At 40.8% G+C, this 16,920-nt stretch overlaps 1 protein-coding gene, 1 long non-coding RNA gene and 2 gene segments (V, D, J or C); 3 read left to right on the top strand and 1 right to left on the bottom strand.

The window, feature by feature from the left end:
• The first annotated feature begins 1,126 nt into the window (after positions 1–1,126).
• Positions 1,127–16,920, top strand: part of LOC120549766 — a 40,436-nt gene continuing 24,642 nt past the window's right edge. The window contains 2 exon segments of the V gene segment in view: positions 1,127–1,228; positions 1,335–1,632. Of these exon segments, the coding sequence occupies positions 1,180–1,228; positions 1,335–1,632 (347 nt within the window).
• LOC120549770 lies at positions 2,182–3,363 on the bottom strand. Its single transcript, XR_005637430.1, has 2 exons — positions 3,277–3,363; positions 2,182–2,937 (listed from the first exon to the last, which is right to left on the bottom strand). It is a non-coding gene; the product is annotated as an uncharacterized LOC120549770 (long non-coding RNA).
• Positions 2,894–3,598, top strand: LOC120549768. The segment is given in 2 exon segments: positions 2,894–3,022; positions 3,143–3,598. Coding segments are annotated over 2 exon segments (387 nt in total).
• Positions 5,950–16,382, top strand: slc1a8b (solute carrier family 1 member 8b). Its single transcript, XM_039786884.1, has 11 exons — positions 5,950–6,322; positions 7,386–7,465; positions 8,093–8,308; positions 10,560–10,602; positions 10,712–10,925; positions 12,011–12,110; positions 12,747–12,980; positions 13,125–13,319; positions 13,424–13,558; positions 13,658–13,808; positions 14,697–16,382. The coding sequence occupies exons 1-11, from the start codon at positions 6,170–6,172 to the stop codon at positions 14,841–14,843; spliced, it is 1,668 nt and encodes a 555-aa protein (XP_039642818.1). The 5' UTR covers positions 5,950–6,169; the 3' UTR covers positions 14,844–16,382.

Raw genomic sequence — 16,920 nt, 5'->3', positions numbered from 1 at the left:
TAAAGGGATAACAAAAGCAACTTCCTTTGTCTCCACGTCCCCAGTCGTGTCATTCAATACTGGACCATCTACCGCGCTGATCTACAAAGAACCAGAGAGAGAAAGAAGATCAGACTGAAGCAACAGAAACGGCATCTTTATCATTCTGCAGAAAAACAAAGGTTACAGACTGAAACAGATTTACATTTAACATGTTGACAATGTCTGATTCCTGTCTGTGTAAGAATCAGTCTACCTCACAGTCTCCTGACAGTTGAACTGGCAAAGAAAGACCTCTACAGTCTGAAGGTTTTTGTTTCAAAACCCACCTGGACTGTTTGTGTACTGTATTCCTTCTGTCAACCCCCAGAGGACTGTTTAATAAAAGTTTCTCCTACAGTGTTGTGTCTTGAATAAACCAAACTGAACCAGGACCAGTCGGTTTCACAAAGACTGATCAGAACCTGAATTCATCAAAACGTCTCAGAGGAGGAAATCAGTCTGAACTGGACAAGAGTTCTCGAGTTCTCAGAGTAATACATGTTTGGTTCTTCTTTTAGTAAAACAAGTAAAAGCACTTTACCAACTTTCAGGACAGGAAGTGACTTATATTTCAGCTGAAATGTATCAGAGCTTCAGAGGAGTTTTAACCTGTTAGCAGCTGCTGATGGAGGTCATACTAATGTTTTGGGTGCGCTTGATGGCAATAATCAAGAATATACATTTTATGTGTAGGGCAGCCCTGACCCTCCTGAGTCCAGCAGTGTCACAGCTGAAGTAGTCTCACATTGCCAGACCTATCTCCAAGCACTGGATCTGAATTAACAGATTGAAGTCTTGATCATGAAAAGAGTTGAAGGCCGAAAACAAAATCAGTCTCATGTCCATATGAAATTGTTGAACATGTAAAGCCAGCAGAGGGCAGTCTGTATCTATTTATGAGCACAAAGGCCTTTGGGAAATTTTGCAGAGAGAAGACGAACAGAAAGTCCAAAGATTCTACATGTTCTTAATCCGTCCACAGGGAGATGTAGCCTCTACTGACTCCTCCTCATCTCTCCCTTTCTGTTTCACAAGGACAGGTGTACCCAGATGTGTTTTGCATGATTTTCATGCATCACTGCTCCTCACAGTTTTAAGTTCTTATGTCACAGAGAGTCTGAACTGTTTCCATGCACTCACACTGAAAACTGCATCAGGATGATGTTGCTAATAACTCTGTTTGTCATGTTGGGTTTTCTGAGTCAGGGTGAGAGATTTTGTAAAATGAATCTCATGTTGTGGTTTGATTAATATCTAATGTATTATAATCTAACCTGCTGATTCTCAAGGTCACATTTCTTTTATCATTTCAGAGTCGTCTGCCAACAAATTTCTGACTCAGGCTGACAAATCCAAGTCTGTTAGTCTTGGAGGGACTGTGACCATCAGCGCCTCAGGGAGTTCAGATATTGGTGCTGATCTCAGTTGGTACCTTCAGAAACCTGGACAGGCTCCCAAACTTCTTATATACAAAGCATCAACCCTCTTCACTGGAACTCCACCTCGATTCAGTGGCAGTAGATCTGGTTCTCACTACACTTTAACCATCAGTGATGTTAAGGCTGAAGATGCTGGAGATTACTACTGTCTGGGTCTTCATACTGGTAATGTGTTCACACAGTGATTTGTCGCCGTACAAAAACCTTCAGTTTGATTGAAGTGAAAGCGGCCTGCTGCAGGTGCAGAGGGTTGGTGAAGAGACTGTGATGAAGAGAACTGGTCCAGTGAACACAACACAAGAGTCATCAAGCAGAACCACAATGAATCTAAATCAAACTGACACAAACTCACAGATGCTCTTACACATATAGTTTTAAAATTATTTTCTTATAAATTAATTCAACTCTTTAAGAGAAAACTGGGAATGTTACATTGTTGTTGGACTATAGCCACTGTTATTATTGTTATTATTATTATTATTATTAGTAGTAGTAGTAGTAGTAGTAGTATTTTATGATTATCATTACTAAACATTTAAAAAATACAAAGGATTTCAAACTCAAAACGTAGTGTTTTCCATTCAAACGTCACAAAGTAATAAAAATACAACATCTCCTGTACTGTCAGGTACGGTATAATATCAGGTTTGATACTGCGAAGATCAAGAATATATTTTTTTATAATGAATATATTTTGAAAGAATCACAAAACACTGACTCATTATAATCCACAGTTTTGTTTATTGATAATTGATGTCATTATTAATGTCCATGCCACATTTTTTATTGAATGAATAGTTTCTCTTAGAGTGAAAGTAATACAATTCAGTGTAACTTGGACCCGGAGCAGTTGGAGGTTCAGTGCCTTCTCAAAGGCACCATGGCAGCACCCAGGAGGTGAACTGGCACCTCTCCAGCTTCCACTCCACACTCCGTACTTGGTTCATACGGGGGACTTAAACCAGCTACCCTCTGGTTACCAAGACAAGTCCCTACAGACTGAGCTACTGCCACCCCCAAATGTTTCTGCCCAGAAGAAACTCATATTACTCATATTTCACAGTTTTATATAAGTTGATACTTTATATAAGTTGATACAAAGTTAAATAAACATGATGATTTAAAATGAAAATAATTACCAAACTCATATTAAGCAGAAGTGAAATGTGTTATTTATCTTCAGTAAACCCTGTAAGTAATTTAAAGGCAGACAAACAGACATCTCATACCAACCACAGTGGACACAAACTCATCCTCAACTGCGCTTCTAATATCAATATATTCTTCTAATCCATTAAGATCAGAGATATTGTTAATCCGAGCAGTATTCCTCCTGATGTTGTGTCCCACGTTGCCTTCAGTCTGTTGAGAGCAGAGAAATCATTTCCATAGAGAGGAGACTTTGCATGGTCAGCTGATCCTCCAGTGAACTGAGAAGGTTTATAGTCCTGGGAGTTCAACACTGCAGGACTCAGATCTGTCAGTCAACACAGCAGAAAGCACAACCACCATGACTCTCATCACCATCCTCATCTGGACGCTGGCCTGCTGCTGTTTTACAGGTCAGGATTATTTTGAAATTATTTCAATTACCAGTCACATACATAGAGTAATTGCTGGATTAAACCATTCTACATCTTAATATGACTTAATGTACAGTTTTTTACGTGTCTTTTTTTAAGGATCTAGTAGTCAAGTGACAGTGACTCAACCTGCAGTCGCAACATCTTCTCGTGGATCTGCAGTCACTCTCACCTGTAAAACCAACCCAAAAGTTTATGTTTGGTCAGATGGAGATAGTAGAGTATACTGGTACCAGCAGAAATCTGGAGAAGCTCCAAAGTTGGTCATCAACTTGGGTACAAATCCCACAAGTGAGTTTTCCTCTAGATTCTCTGGCCGAGGAGACGGAGTGAACGCTGCAATGACCATCAGTGGAGTTAAGGCTGAAGATGCAGCAGTTTATTACTGTCAGAGTGTCCATGAGATAAACAGTGCTGCAGTGTTCACACAGTGATTTTTCGTCGTACAAAAACCTCCCTCAGTCAGACTGCAGAGACTCTGAGCTGTTACAGCAGGAACCGACTGCAGCTGCTGAAGAGGAAGAGACTCTGACACAGACCACTGAGCACAGAGCTGACAGTAACCCCACCAAGCACAAACTACATATTTACATTAATACTTAATTAAACACACTTAAAAATCTAATGACCCCACATCAGCTTTTGTTCAGATTTAAGTAGACAAATGTTGCTTGATCACAAATTTGATTCTCATGATTCTCATGATTTCTGCCTCGCTAAAAAATCAAGTTCACATTATTTTCCAAGTTTTTAGCATTATAAAAACATGAATTATTTACTTTTCTTTACTACTGTGCAATGCCACTCTCATTACCGATTTAAAAAGGAGAAACATTAATATTTACATGTTTAATCCAAAGCTTTTTATTTCCCACAGAGAGGAGTATCAGTTGAAGATATGAAACCATTACATTTCTTACTACTCTTACTACTCTGCTGAGCTACACACATTACTCTCTAAGTTGCTGTCCAACACTTTACAGCAGTGCTGTTCTGTCACACAAAGCTTTAGTTTCCTCTACAAACATTGAAACTCATATTGATCAGAGCAGCAGGTGTGTTCCTCCTGCTCCCCCCACACAGAGCTCCTTTCCTGGGCTTCAGCCAGCCCCTCTAGCCCTTACACTGGCTCCTGTGGAGGGACTGGATCTGGTTGTGGCCATGATGGAGGACCCTGCAGGAGTACAGCTCTCCTAACATCCAGCGCTCCTGGCTCAGGCTCAGGGTGCTGCTGCTGCTGTAGCGTCCACTCTTCTCCTCCTCGGAGCTGCTCAGGACCTGTCACCTCTGTACCGTCCAGCTCCCAGCTCACCACAGCTCCCTGAGGAGAGTAGCCAGTCAGCAGGCAGGCCAGCGTGGCCGAGCCCCCAGAGAGCTGCTCAGAGGAAGGGGGAAGCAGAGAGACTGAGGGCCTGACCATGGGGCCAGCTGGAGGGGAGAGCAGAGACACACCAGGAGCACATTAACTTCCACTGTAGGACAGACAGCTGAACATGAGACACTTGTGATACATGACAGAGGTTAACACTACTGAGGAGTAGCTGTGTTGCGTGAAGACAGAGGAGAGAAGCTGAGACATGGGAGGAAAGGTCTAATGAAACAAAAGTATAAAAGTTAATGTCATTTTGACATCAACTTTTATAGACGGCAGCAAACCTAGGTAAACTAATCAACAAGTCATGCAAACAACATGCTGGAATAGACATAGACACAACTTAGGCAGCTAATAACAATGGCATGCTATGCTTTCTGTTACAGCTCCATTGGTCACTTGATACCTTGTTATTATAAAAATATTGACTATAAGATGTGGGTGGGGTGCTCTAAAGTTCCGCCATTTTTGGGTCATTTGGGGGATTGATGTGCACAAAGAAACAGACAAATGTTTTTAACTGCGTGTGTCCCTTTTGTACCATTCGTTGATCTTGCTGCGTCAAGACAAGGATTAAATGTTATTGGATTAGTACAAGTGACGTAGGCAGACACTGTTGGACAGGAGAGAGTCAACTTTGGATCTGTTCCCAGGTCAGCACGGATGCTTTGACTGCAGCAGATGTAGTTTGACTAATTAACAAGCCATGCAAACAACATGCTAGTATAGACATAGACACAACTTGGGCAGCTAATAACAATGGCATGTAATGCTTCCTGTTAACAGCTAACTGATACCCCACCCATTAGTTTCCTATTGTCTAGAGCCATACTTCTGATTCTACCGCCAGTGATCATTTGTCTTATTGCAGAATCCTAACACATTCTCCTCATCAGCTTGCCGTTTAAGTTCCTTTGAGGCTGCTTCTAATGTCCAACAAGGCTTTATTTGCCAATTAAAATGCCATGACCTGACTCAGTGCACGCCCTAATCCCTGAACAGACGACAGCCACAGCCAATGTCATGGTAAGATCAGAGGACAGCAAGTGTCAGGACGTCTTGAACACTGAGGACTGATGCTGGTGTCTCACCTTTGACCTCTGCCTTCTAGTAATCCTGTCCATACATGCAAATCCATCCCCTAACCATTATTGTGTCCTAGAAAGCAACAATCAGTGATCACACAATCAAAGGTTTTATGTAATTCAGACCATAGATTTATATCTTATTTATAATACCTTTCATAATATTTTATCTTGTGATTGTCATCTAATTAGTTAATCAACCCAAAACATGACTGATTGGAGGATGTACAACATACATGTTAGCAACAGTATGTGTTGCAAGTCACAGAGGTCAAAGACCACGCAGCTGTTTCATGAATAGGAAAACTTAGGCGTGGGTAGTAATAACTATAATACTACAGTTAACTATAATAATGAGCTGTGAGCTAATCAGTGCTGAGCCTCTAAGCCTGAGTGGCTGTGTGGAAGTCTCTGTATGCATGGGATAGGGATAATCCTTTTAGGCAATGCTTTACCAGGAATCAGTTCGTCAACACTTTGTCTCTCAGTCTGGATGAGCTCCTCGGTGTGAGAGACAGGACCCACATTTGATCACATCCACTAGCTGTCCTCCGCCTCGGATCCTGTGGGATACATACTGATAGACCTTACTCACTCAGATTCAGGATATCTGTAGTCACTCAGGGGGGAGGGTGGGTCTGCTGGCATACGGACCGAGCTTGAATCATAATGCACTGGTTAAAGAATATAGTGTCGTTGAAAACCAGGGCGTACATTAAGGACTACTGCAAGAGGAACGGCCTGCTGACACTCTCCGTCTTCGCTGTAGTGACGGGCTGTGTGCTTGGATTTGTCCTCAGGGCCTTCAACCTGTCCACACAGGTATGGATGGATAGCAAATTAACAGGAGGCAATGTGACTGGCTTTGGATCTTACAGATTTCTATTATCCAGTATTACCTTAATAGAATGTGGTGGTACTTTTAACAGAGTGCGCAAATCAACTCATTATTCAGGATGGGAAGTAACAGCCAGTCTGTCCTGCTCATTTCTGCCATGCACTGAAACTGTGGTTAAAGCCACTTATGTAATAGACAAATCAGACAGACACAGTTAACAACTAGCCGGTGAAAGTAGTGTAGCATTTAGCTGCCATACATTTCCCTCAGTGGTTGGTGGAGACCAAAACAGAGCATATTCATCGAGCAACACAATGCCAAACAAATGAATGTTGCTCCGTAACTGCCGAATGTGTAAATAAATAGGCAACTATTTGCTAGCCAGATCGCCATTTGAACTCAATAGTTGATGTCAGTGTTATGTTTAGAGCTTGTTTCTGCACTTGTTCAAACAATCATTGCAGTTTTAAAGAATATATGGTATTTGTATGATAAAACTCTTTTAAATGTTGATTGTTTTGCTTTCATTTCATGAGCAAGTTTATCTCTAGTATTCATCCAATCTTTTAGAAATGTTTAAATGTCTGTTTAAAGGATTCTCCTGATATTATGTTACTGTGATGTAAAATGCTCTAAATGGACCAGATAGCTTATGTGTTTTGGCAGAGTCTTAATCAATGATTAGTGTCCAGTGTGCTCAGCAATGTAACCTTGTGAGCTGGCAGCAGCCCATAAAACATACAGCATCGAAATCTGCTGAGCAAAGAAACAATCTGGAAAACACAAATAGCAAATTGCAACAAAGGGACACATGCACACCTGCTGGGACTTTGCAAAGCAGTTGTTTTACCTGCCGGTTGAGAATGTGGACAACAACGTCTTTAATATGTTGAATTAACATATGAGTTACACCCAAATGAGGCACATAAAAAGTGATTTTAAAAAATCATTTAAAAGAGCATTTTGTTAGATTTCAATGTTAGCTAAAGTAATTTGGTCCTTACTGTCCAAAATAAGGTTTGCTTCATGTGTTGCTCTCTCACACAGGCTAAGATCTACTTCTCCTTCCCTGGAGAGCTGCTGATGAGGATGTTAAAGATGTTGATTCTGCCGCTCATCACCTCCAGGTAAGAGAAGTCCTCACTCAGGTGAAATGCAACCGCAAACAGCTGCAGTGTTTTGAAGCTGATATATAAAACCTGTCACATTCTCTCTTACCCTGATCAGAGAAGAATTATGAAATGAATAAGTCATCTGATATACCTAATAAATATCCTCATGTTATTACAGGATTATCATCAGCATCAACCACAGAAAACTCCTCATACAGAATAGATTTATTATTTATACATATATCACCTGGAATTCCTTTTATATACACAGATTGTTTCATTAAGCAATATAATGTATGTAATAAGAAATGTATATGAAGCTCCATTCTCAAAGAAGTAATATGTTTATGAGTGCAAATGTTACAGGGGGAAACTAATTATAAAAAATATTTTTTGGGGGGGGAGAATATTTCTTTAGATATGAGAGGCCTGGGTAATCCTGGTTGTTCACTTGGCAACGGGTAATGCTGCATTCAGACAAGATTTCGATTTTTAATCTGGTCTGGGAAGATTTGTTTTCAAAATGCTCTTAAATTATTTAATAAAGTATACAACTCTTTAATTCATTGTTTTGAAATGTGTTGAAAACTCAGCATTTCACAGTTTAAACAAGAGTTGTAATCCTCCTGTTTTCCCATCCAGTCTCATGTCCGGCCTGTCAGCCATGGACACGAGGGCAAGCGGTCGGCTGGGAGTCCTGACCATCACCTACTACCTGTGGACCACCTTCATCGCTGTCATCGTCGGCATCGTGCTGGTGCTCATCATTCACCCGGGGACGGGCTCAGAGAAAGAGGGCCACCATGCAAGTTCAGGGCCTGTTATGACCTCCGCTGACGCTCTGCTGGACCTCATCAGGTAAACGCTGGCAGACACAAACGCTCACTCATAGACAAAGTAAACATAATGATGGGGTCCCTACCAGCTGTACATGCTGCTCTGTATCAAACCTCTTACACGAGTCAATATAATTCTTCCTTTCCTTCCACGACGAACAAGAGTTTACAACCATGATAGCGGCCCTGTGAGGCTGCACTTAGACACAGCAATGCTTTGAACTAAGTGCTAATGTCAGCATGCTAACAATGCTATCAATGACAATGTTAATTATCAAAGTCATTGTGATTCATCATGTGGGGGTCCATGAATGTCTACACAAACTTTGGTGCCAATCCATCTTGTAGATGTTGCCGTATATCACTTGACAAGAGCAAACTTTAACCTGCTGGTGGCGCTAAAGGAAATGTCAGGGGATCACTGAAGTCATTAGGATTTATCCCCTGGGCACCATGAATATGTGTACTAAATTCCATGGCCATCTATTAAATAGTTGTTGAGATATTTCAGTCTGGCCCAAGTGGTGGACCTTCAGACCTATAGAGCCCTGCTACTAGAACGGCTAAAAACAGCATAATAGCATAATAAAGATTGGCTCTTCTAAGATGTTATATGCTCTATAGCATTTCATTAGAGCAGCTTGTAGGACTGTACAGCATTCTGTCAAAATAAACAATCAGGCTTTCCTGGTAAACAGATTTTCTTGTAAAAACCGCATTATGCAGATTTCCCCATTAGAAAAAAATACAAAGACATAATGACATGATTGGGGTACCTGCTATTTTTGGAAAAGAACTGATGACTGGAAAAAAAAATATTTCCCACCTTCACTTCTTTCATAAAAATGGAGAAAATCCCCCTCCTGGCATGGGTATATCAGGAGATTCCAGATTATCCCTCTCCATCGTTTTATACCCCTTTCCCGCTGGCCAAAATACCCACTTAGACCCAGTAATAGCTGGCTTTTGTCTGCAGTGGGAAAGGATACAATCAGCATTCACTCCCAGGACAATTGACTCTCCAGCTCCGGTTGGCTGTGGTGGAAAAAAGACACCCGGATAGATATGTTCATTTTCGCCCAAGAAGTGCTCAAACACCAAATTAATTATAAGTAACCACTGTAACATTTTCACTGGCCTCCATGCTGCTTTATAGGTTTTTTTCTTAGCCTACTGTATGTTGTAAGAGTAGCTTATCTCTTTTGGAGAATAGCAGAGCCAGTAGAGACAGTAGTAGTAGTAGTAGTTCAGTCTGAGCAGAGGAGGGGGAAAAGTTTACACTTTATGGCGTGCTTGTAACAATGGACGTGACACAAAAGGAAAAAATACTTTCTGGCATTGAGAAAGGAGTCTAAAGGTTATTTTTAGCAGGTTAAACATAAAAAACCAACACATAAACACGCTCACTTTGATGGATGAAGAGTATTAGTGTTGTTTTTCATGATAAGGATTTGCTGTGTAATACCCTTTTACCACCTGCGGAAAACCAGTACAGACCAAATAAATCCAGTACAAATCCAGTTCTGACCTTGTGATCTTCGTGTGTTTTTTCTCGGGAACAGGAAGCTCCCTAATCACACGATCTTGAGGGATCAGTTTGACTCTGGGAGCTGACATAATAGCTCTCACAAATACATAATGGAAAGTCAGAAATTATAAAATTCTCAGCGAATAAAGTTTCCTGAAAATTACTTTTTTTTTTAAACACTTAGTAAACTCCAAAAATTATGAAACAAATTAAATGGCAGAACATCTTAATACATTTACATTAATTAATTACTTAATTACATTTACATATGAGAAAAACAATCAGAATCTAGAAGTCTTTTTTTCAGCAGGCCATTTTAGCAACAAATTTAAAAAAGGGGAAGGAAACACGACAGTGTCACTTTTACGCAGCAGGTTGGCTAAGAATAGGGAGACACTTAATTGTGATCTGTTAAGCCTGCACTTTCTCAGAAGGTCCTTGTGCAATTTTACACTCTGTACGATGAAGACGTCAGTCTGGTGTGTGCACTCAGGCTTACTGGAGGATTATTATAAGTGAGCTGTAGCTGGTTTGTATCCGTTGCTGTAAGACAAAGGTCAGGTGGAGCGCTAGGTAGCATTCAAAACATTTTGATAACGGTACCAATATAATATCGTGGATACCGGTTCCTGAATAATAGTTTTTGGACACCAATTTTATAAAATCCATTTTAACAAAAAGAAATTACCTCAAAGTCCAGACCTTATCTTATCTGATATATTTGTCTGTATATTGTCTTTTATAGGAACATGATCCCGTCAAATCTAATTGAAGCAACTTTTCAGCAGGTGAGTGGACAAAAGGAGGAAACTTGCAATGGATTGTAAAATACTGTCCATTAATTTAATTTAACATATTAACAAATGTATGTGGTCGTTCTCTTTCATCCAACTCCAGTACCGAACGGACCTGGTCCCGATTGTACAGAACTCTGGTATAAAAGACTCTCAGGCCAACTATGTGTATATCATGCCCGACTACCACAACCCTCAACTGGGCCACCCGGTCTTCCTGGAGATCACCCCTGCTCCCGACATCAAGTATAAAATCGTCCCCAGCACCAGCAAGGGCATGAACGTACTGGGGATTGTCATCTTCTCCGCCACAATGGGTAAGACAAAAGCACAGCTCAGAACATCACAGAAAACATCTCAAAATCATAAATTAATAGACGTAAATTATGTTTTTTATAGTGTTTAATGTTTGTTCATGATAATAATTTAATAGACAAAAAGAATAACTTTGGGTTGCCAGGTTGTGAAAAGTCATCCTGGTGTTTATCCAACATGACACTTTGTCTTTTTAAGCTCTTTAGTGTATCAGAAAGATTAACTGACTTCAATATAACTTTTTTTTGTAGATAACATGATATAGTAATACGTTTTAAAAGTAAGTGTACTGGTTTTGCAGATCAAATGGCCCCTGCAACTGACATAATATATCATGTAGTTCGATTGTTTCTGATGCATCAAAGTGTAAGCAGAATTTTGCTGTTGCAGCTGGTTTTGATGGAGTTTATACAGTTAGGTAGTTTAGTCTGATGGTTCCCAACATAGGGGTTGGGTTCTCTCCAGAGAGTCATAAAATAAATCTAAGGGGTCATTAGAGGGTTAATGGGGTAGGAAAGAAGAAAAAACTAAGTTCTGCTACACAAAGTGTTTGTCATTTTTGGGTTTCTTTTGAAATTTTTGATCACTTTACTTCTTTGGGCCTTAAGCCATTGTTGAAACTTCTGAGAGGGGATATGGTGGAACTGGTAACAACTCATAGACATTTGAAACCTGACAAGGGTGTTCCAACTAGACACTGCTTTTTTGTAAGGGGTAACAAGCCCAAAAGGTTGAGAACCAGTTAATCTTCTATTTAACAATGCACTCTGCTGCTTATCTTATGTAAAACATGAATCAGGAAAGTATCAGCTCTACTTTAATGTAGTGGAGAATGGGGATAAGGATTGTCAGTGCTGGAGTAAATGTAGCCTACTTACTTTCCACCACTGTTAATGACTTACTAACCGGATTAATTGCAGACATGGTAACCAGCTGATGGGACTCAAATATCTGATCTATTAAGCATTAGTAAATGATTATGCATACATGATTAATTAAGTAATTATAAACACTTTATCAGGAGTGACTTGTAAGACAATGGTACCGTACTTGCAAACTCACATGTGAATGTACTGTCTGTTCTCAGGTCTGCTGCTGGGAAAGATGGGAGAACGCGGGGCGCCATTAGTGAACGTGTGCCAGTGCATCAACGAGTGCGTCATGAAGATTATTAACGCTGCCATGTGGTAAGATTGAAATTTTACCCAAACACTTTTCAAAAATAGATGACTGTGTCAGATTATATCTAAAAATAACTCTCACACAGCAACTCGGGTAGAGTTATGTGTCCTTACTGCTTCTCACAGCTGATGAGTCAACTCATGGATTACACTGAATGGCGCAAAGAGAAATAAATAAGATTAGTGCTGAATAATCTTAAATATAAATACAATTGTTGGGGATAGTTTCATGCACTGTATGGCCAAACGTATGTGGACACCTGAACATCTCCTTCCAAAGGCATTAATCTGCTGCCTTCGTCTTTGTAGAGCCTGAGGACAGGGATTTCCTATTCAGTCCCAAGATCATTTGTAAGGGCGGTCACTAATGCTGAAGGATAAGGCTTGTCCTTGATTTAAAGCACTTTAGATACCTGCTGGTTGCTGTAAAGCGTTATATAAATAAATGTTAATTGATTGATTGGAGATAAGGCACACAGTCGGCAATCCAATTAATCCCAAAGGTGTTGGATGGGGTTATGGTAAGGCTAGTCAAGTTCTTCCACACCAAATTTGAAATTTGAAATGCAGGGTGTCGTAATCTTGAGGTTGTGTTGAAAAAAATTGTGTGAAATAAAGAATTCTCTTCTCGCCCCTATGCAGGTACTTCCCCTTTGGCATTGTGTTCCTGGTGGCAGGGAAGATCCTGGACATGCACGACCCGGCCCACCTGGGAGAGAAGCTGGGCATGTACTTCATCACGGTCCTGTGTGGTTTGTTTGTGCATGGCCTCATCCTGCTGCCTCTCTTCTACTTCTTCTTCACTCGCAAAAACCCCTTCACCTACATCAGAGGGCTGCTGCAGGCTCTTGTCATTGCACTGGCCACATCATCCAGGTAAGATATTTTTGGTAGATGTAGCCCAGCGTCTTGGTTCTCTCGTTTTAAATCTTAACAGTATGTACTGTAAGGACATCCTACCAGTTCTAGTTGCTCATGTACTCTGACTTGACCATTTCCTCATGTTCTCTCCCTCTGCAGCTCAGCCACATTGCCCATCACCATGAAGTGTCTCTTGGAGAACTGTGGAGTGGACCGGCAGATCGCTCGCTTCGTGCTGCCAGTGGGAGCTACCATCAACATGGATGGGACTGCCCTGTACGAGGCAGTGGCGGCCATCTTTATCGCCCAGGTCAATGAGTATGACTTGGACTTTGGTCAGCTGGTCACTATTAGGTGAGATAAACACTGAGCTCCTTATCCTCCCATGGTTAGTTATTTGTGTTGAGAACCAGTTTATTTATTTTACATCTCTAACATCCCGGCTCTTGTCTCATCAGTATAACGGCGACAGCAGCCAGCATCGGGGCAGCTGGGATACCTCAGGCGGGTCTGGTTACCATGGTGATTGTCCTGACCTCGGTGGGGTTGCCGCCTGCTGACATCTCGCTGATTGTGGCCATAGATTGGGTTCTGTAAGTCCCACAAAAATGATTCTTCTATATACAGCATAAGTGGTTCTTAAAGGGGCTGTTGGGGCAAAGTGTGAATTATTTATCTCCTCTCACTCTCAGTGACCGGTTCCGGACGATGATCAATGTTCTTGGTGATGCCTTAGCTGCTGGGATTATGGCTCATTTATGTCGGAAGGACTTTGAGAAAGCAGCCAATAATGGTGCAACTCATACTCCATCTAATGCAGAAAACGGAGGTGGCCCTAATCGGGTAAGGAGGACTATTTATTTTTGTTCAGGTTACAGTGCACATGCACGTGTGATGATTTAAAACCCCCGGAAACATGATTTAAAATCTTAGGTATTTCTCTATAACATTAAATATTAAGCAACTGTCAAAGATAAATTTTGGGTAAACAAGACTTGGGAGTCTACAGCCATGCTAGCAGCTCTGTGAGGATGTAATACAGTGAATCCTAAGGTCAACATGTGTCAAGCTCCCAATGACAAAGCTAACATGCTGATGCTTAACAGATCTAATAATGTCTACCATGTTGACGTTATTATGGAACCCACTGGTTCTAGGCAAGACCCGCCCTTCAATAGAATTTGCGCATTACGGTTGGCCAGGCGTCTATGCTTGTGCGAGGTAACTGAACCCGATTTGTTCAGGTCCTATCCCCTGACCAATCGGCTATCCTAACCTTAACTACTCTAGGTCAATGCCTGACCTCAACCAATCGGGGTGCTTCGTAGGGCGGGTCTTGCTTAGAACTGCAGAGGGCGCCCTAATAACACACCGTGTTCACCTTAGTTTAGTGCACAAAGTACAGCTGAGGATAATGGGAATGTCATAAAGCAAAAAAGTGCTGACAACACAACAACTTTTAACATATTATTTAGCTAAATATCCAATTGGTGCATGGAAAAATGTGATCAAATGTTTTTCTTTAAACCAGTGAGAAAAGCAACCTGTATGAAAACAGTATTTACATTCACGTTAAAATTGTGAATAGGATGTAAGAAAATGCTAATGCTAATTATAGGGGATATCTTTCGTACCTCATCATTCAATTTCACGGCCATTTTATAAACTCATGTAATTCTACTACTTTGACTACCTTTCGATAACTGTACTGTTGGTGACTTCTTCCTACAGAGAGACACAGTAATCTCCTTTGGTAATCAGAGCGTGGCGATGTCCGATGCTCCTCTGATCACACACCGCTGCGATTATGTGTATGAGGTGGATGGAGACAACGTGCTGGAGAAACCTGTGGCCTGCTACAACCTCTGCCAAGTATGAGACACTTCTACAGGACAGAGAGCAAGGGATACTGCCTTTTTTTTGGATCAAAGGGACCATCATCTGAGGCCAGAAATAATCCAGTTTGGATAAAATTGTGTTAGGTTTCGGTTCTAAATGAGACCAAAGTTTGAGTATATTGTGGTGTCAATGTTTAGCGGCTTAAATGGATTTCGCCTGTGCCATGCCGAAAACAAAGACCTTCATTACTTGATATACAGTATGTCTCCATTCAATTTTTGACTGTGAGGAATTGCACAAGTTTCACATGTAACCTAAATCTTCAACAGACTGCACCTGCAGATATGTGTTGCAATGACACGCATTAGATGGAGATTAGCGTTTATCAGTCAGCTGTGACACTTAGACATTCACAGTAGGCCTGTCCTAATGTTTAATCAAGGTTTTGAGTTGCCTTAACATGATCTCAGTGTTGACCATAATTCTGAGAACTTGAAAGACTGATTGACAAGGAGCACATTTATTTTGTTGAAGTGAACCTTTATGTTAGACAAGGCATTTGTGGATAGATATTGATATTAAAGCAACATTAAAGCTGGGGGAGGCCCTTTATTTTTGGCGTTATTGGGCAAAATGTCCATAATAATCATTTAGGATATTGTAATTCAAGTGGTCTGAGAGAAAACTAGACATCTGAATCTCCTCCTGGCTGTGTAGTCAGTTTAGTAAATCTACCCGTGATGGGAGACTTTGGCCAATCGCAAATCATTTCAGAGAGAGAGAGCGTTCCTATTGGCTGTTCTGCCAATGCAAATGCAGTTTTGTTTACGGCAGCTAATTCAAGGCTAAACTATTAATAAGAGACTTTTATTGTGAACGAAATTGTGTAAAAAAAAAAAAAGCAGTCCAGTTTATTGTCCAGGGAACAGACATTTGCTGTGAAAACAGTTTGGGGAGCTGGTCTGCTGGAGTTAGCCCTTAGCCTAGCACGAACACCGGCTCATTTGCCATGTTTAGCCTGGGGCGTCTCCTTGTTTAGATGGCAGCAGCCTGCTACGAGGACCAGAGGTCTAAGCCTACTGCTGCCATCTGTACGAGGACACGCCAGAGCCGGTCTGAGAGGAAACGGAAACGCAGTAGACGAGTCAGTAGTTTAGTCTTCTGCTAACCGTAGCTCACGGCTGCAGCTATTTTAAGTTCATGTTTATATAGCTAACTAGAGCCTCAATTCATAGTATGTCATCTCAGAGGGCTTTAGAGTGAAAACAGGATATTCTCAAGAATTCGCCGCTATATAACGCCACCTCTGAATGAAATAAATTATTAGTACTCGTAAATGTTACGGTTTGAAGCCGGCGCATGCCCGTGTTTGCCTAATGGTAGGGGCTAGACAGAGATGGGAGAGGGAGAACTGAAGGAAGAAGTCCCACTCTACTTCAAATTCTAGCGTTTTTTTTTTCTACCTCCTGCAGCTTTAATAAAAACATATTTACATTATGCTAGTAAGACAATCATTTGTGTTTTTATACCTGTGCTTTGAATTGTGTTGTTTTCTAATAAAAACCTGCTGTACTACAAGTCCTGTTAACAAGTAGTTTTATTTTAGACTTCATTCTGCAAAAATGTTTTTAAAAAACTTTATTAGGGCCAGTTATGCATTCTGTGTACACCATGCAGTACTTATAGGTTACTATGAACTAGATAATAAATCTAACCATTTCTATTCTGCCTTTTACCAAACATTAGACAGAGTTGGTGGGGCCATCTTATTGATAACCTTAATGATGGAAAACATGTCTAAAATAGTATTTATATTTTATTAAGGTGAAGGCAGTTCATCCTCCTTACTAACTTATTCCACATGAAGTTGTAAGTAAACACACACAGCCACTTACAGTGCTGCAGAAAATGTACTCAGTGCTGATGGTGGGGTCTGTTACAGTAAATCATGTTGAGAAAATATGCAGACAGGTCTCCCTCATCTGGTCTCAGAAGGTAATAACTGGGCCTTTATCGTGTGACCAGCTGAAGGCCAGTTGACATTACAAGATGTGTTACCCCAATTTATTTCTACTTTTAGTTGTTGGCATGCTGAGTAAAATAGGAAATAGTCATC

This window comes from Perca fluviatilis, chromosome 20, assembly GCF_010015445.1.
Source record: "Perca fluviatilis chromosome 20, GENO_Pfluv_1.0, whole genome shotgun sequence".
In the NCBI taxonomy this organism is placed as follows: Eukaryota; Metazoa; Chordata; class Actinopteri; order Perciformes; family Percidae; genus Perca; species Perca fluviatilis.
The sequence above is the reverse complement of the archived record's forward strand: the minus strand, read 5'-3'. Positions and strand labels throughout refer to the sequence as shown.

Excerpts from the sequence above, each read along its gene's own strand:
- slc1a8b (XM_039786884.1), top strand. The coding sequence starts at position 6,170 with ATGCACTGGTTAAAGAATATAGTGTCGTTGAAAACCAGGGCGTACATT. Across the intron at positions 8,309-10,559 it reads GCTCTGCTGGACCTCATCAG|GAACATGATCCCGTCAAATC; the intron begins GTAAACGCTGGC and ends TGTCTTTTATAG. Across the intron at positions 10,603-10,711 it reads TTGAAGCAACTTTTCAGCAG|TACCGAACGGACCTGGTCCC; the intron begins GTGAGTGGACAA and ends ATCCAACTCCAG.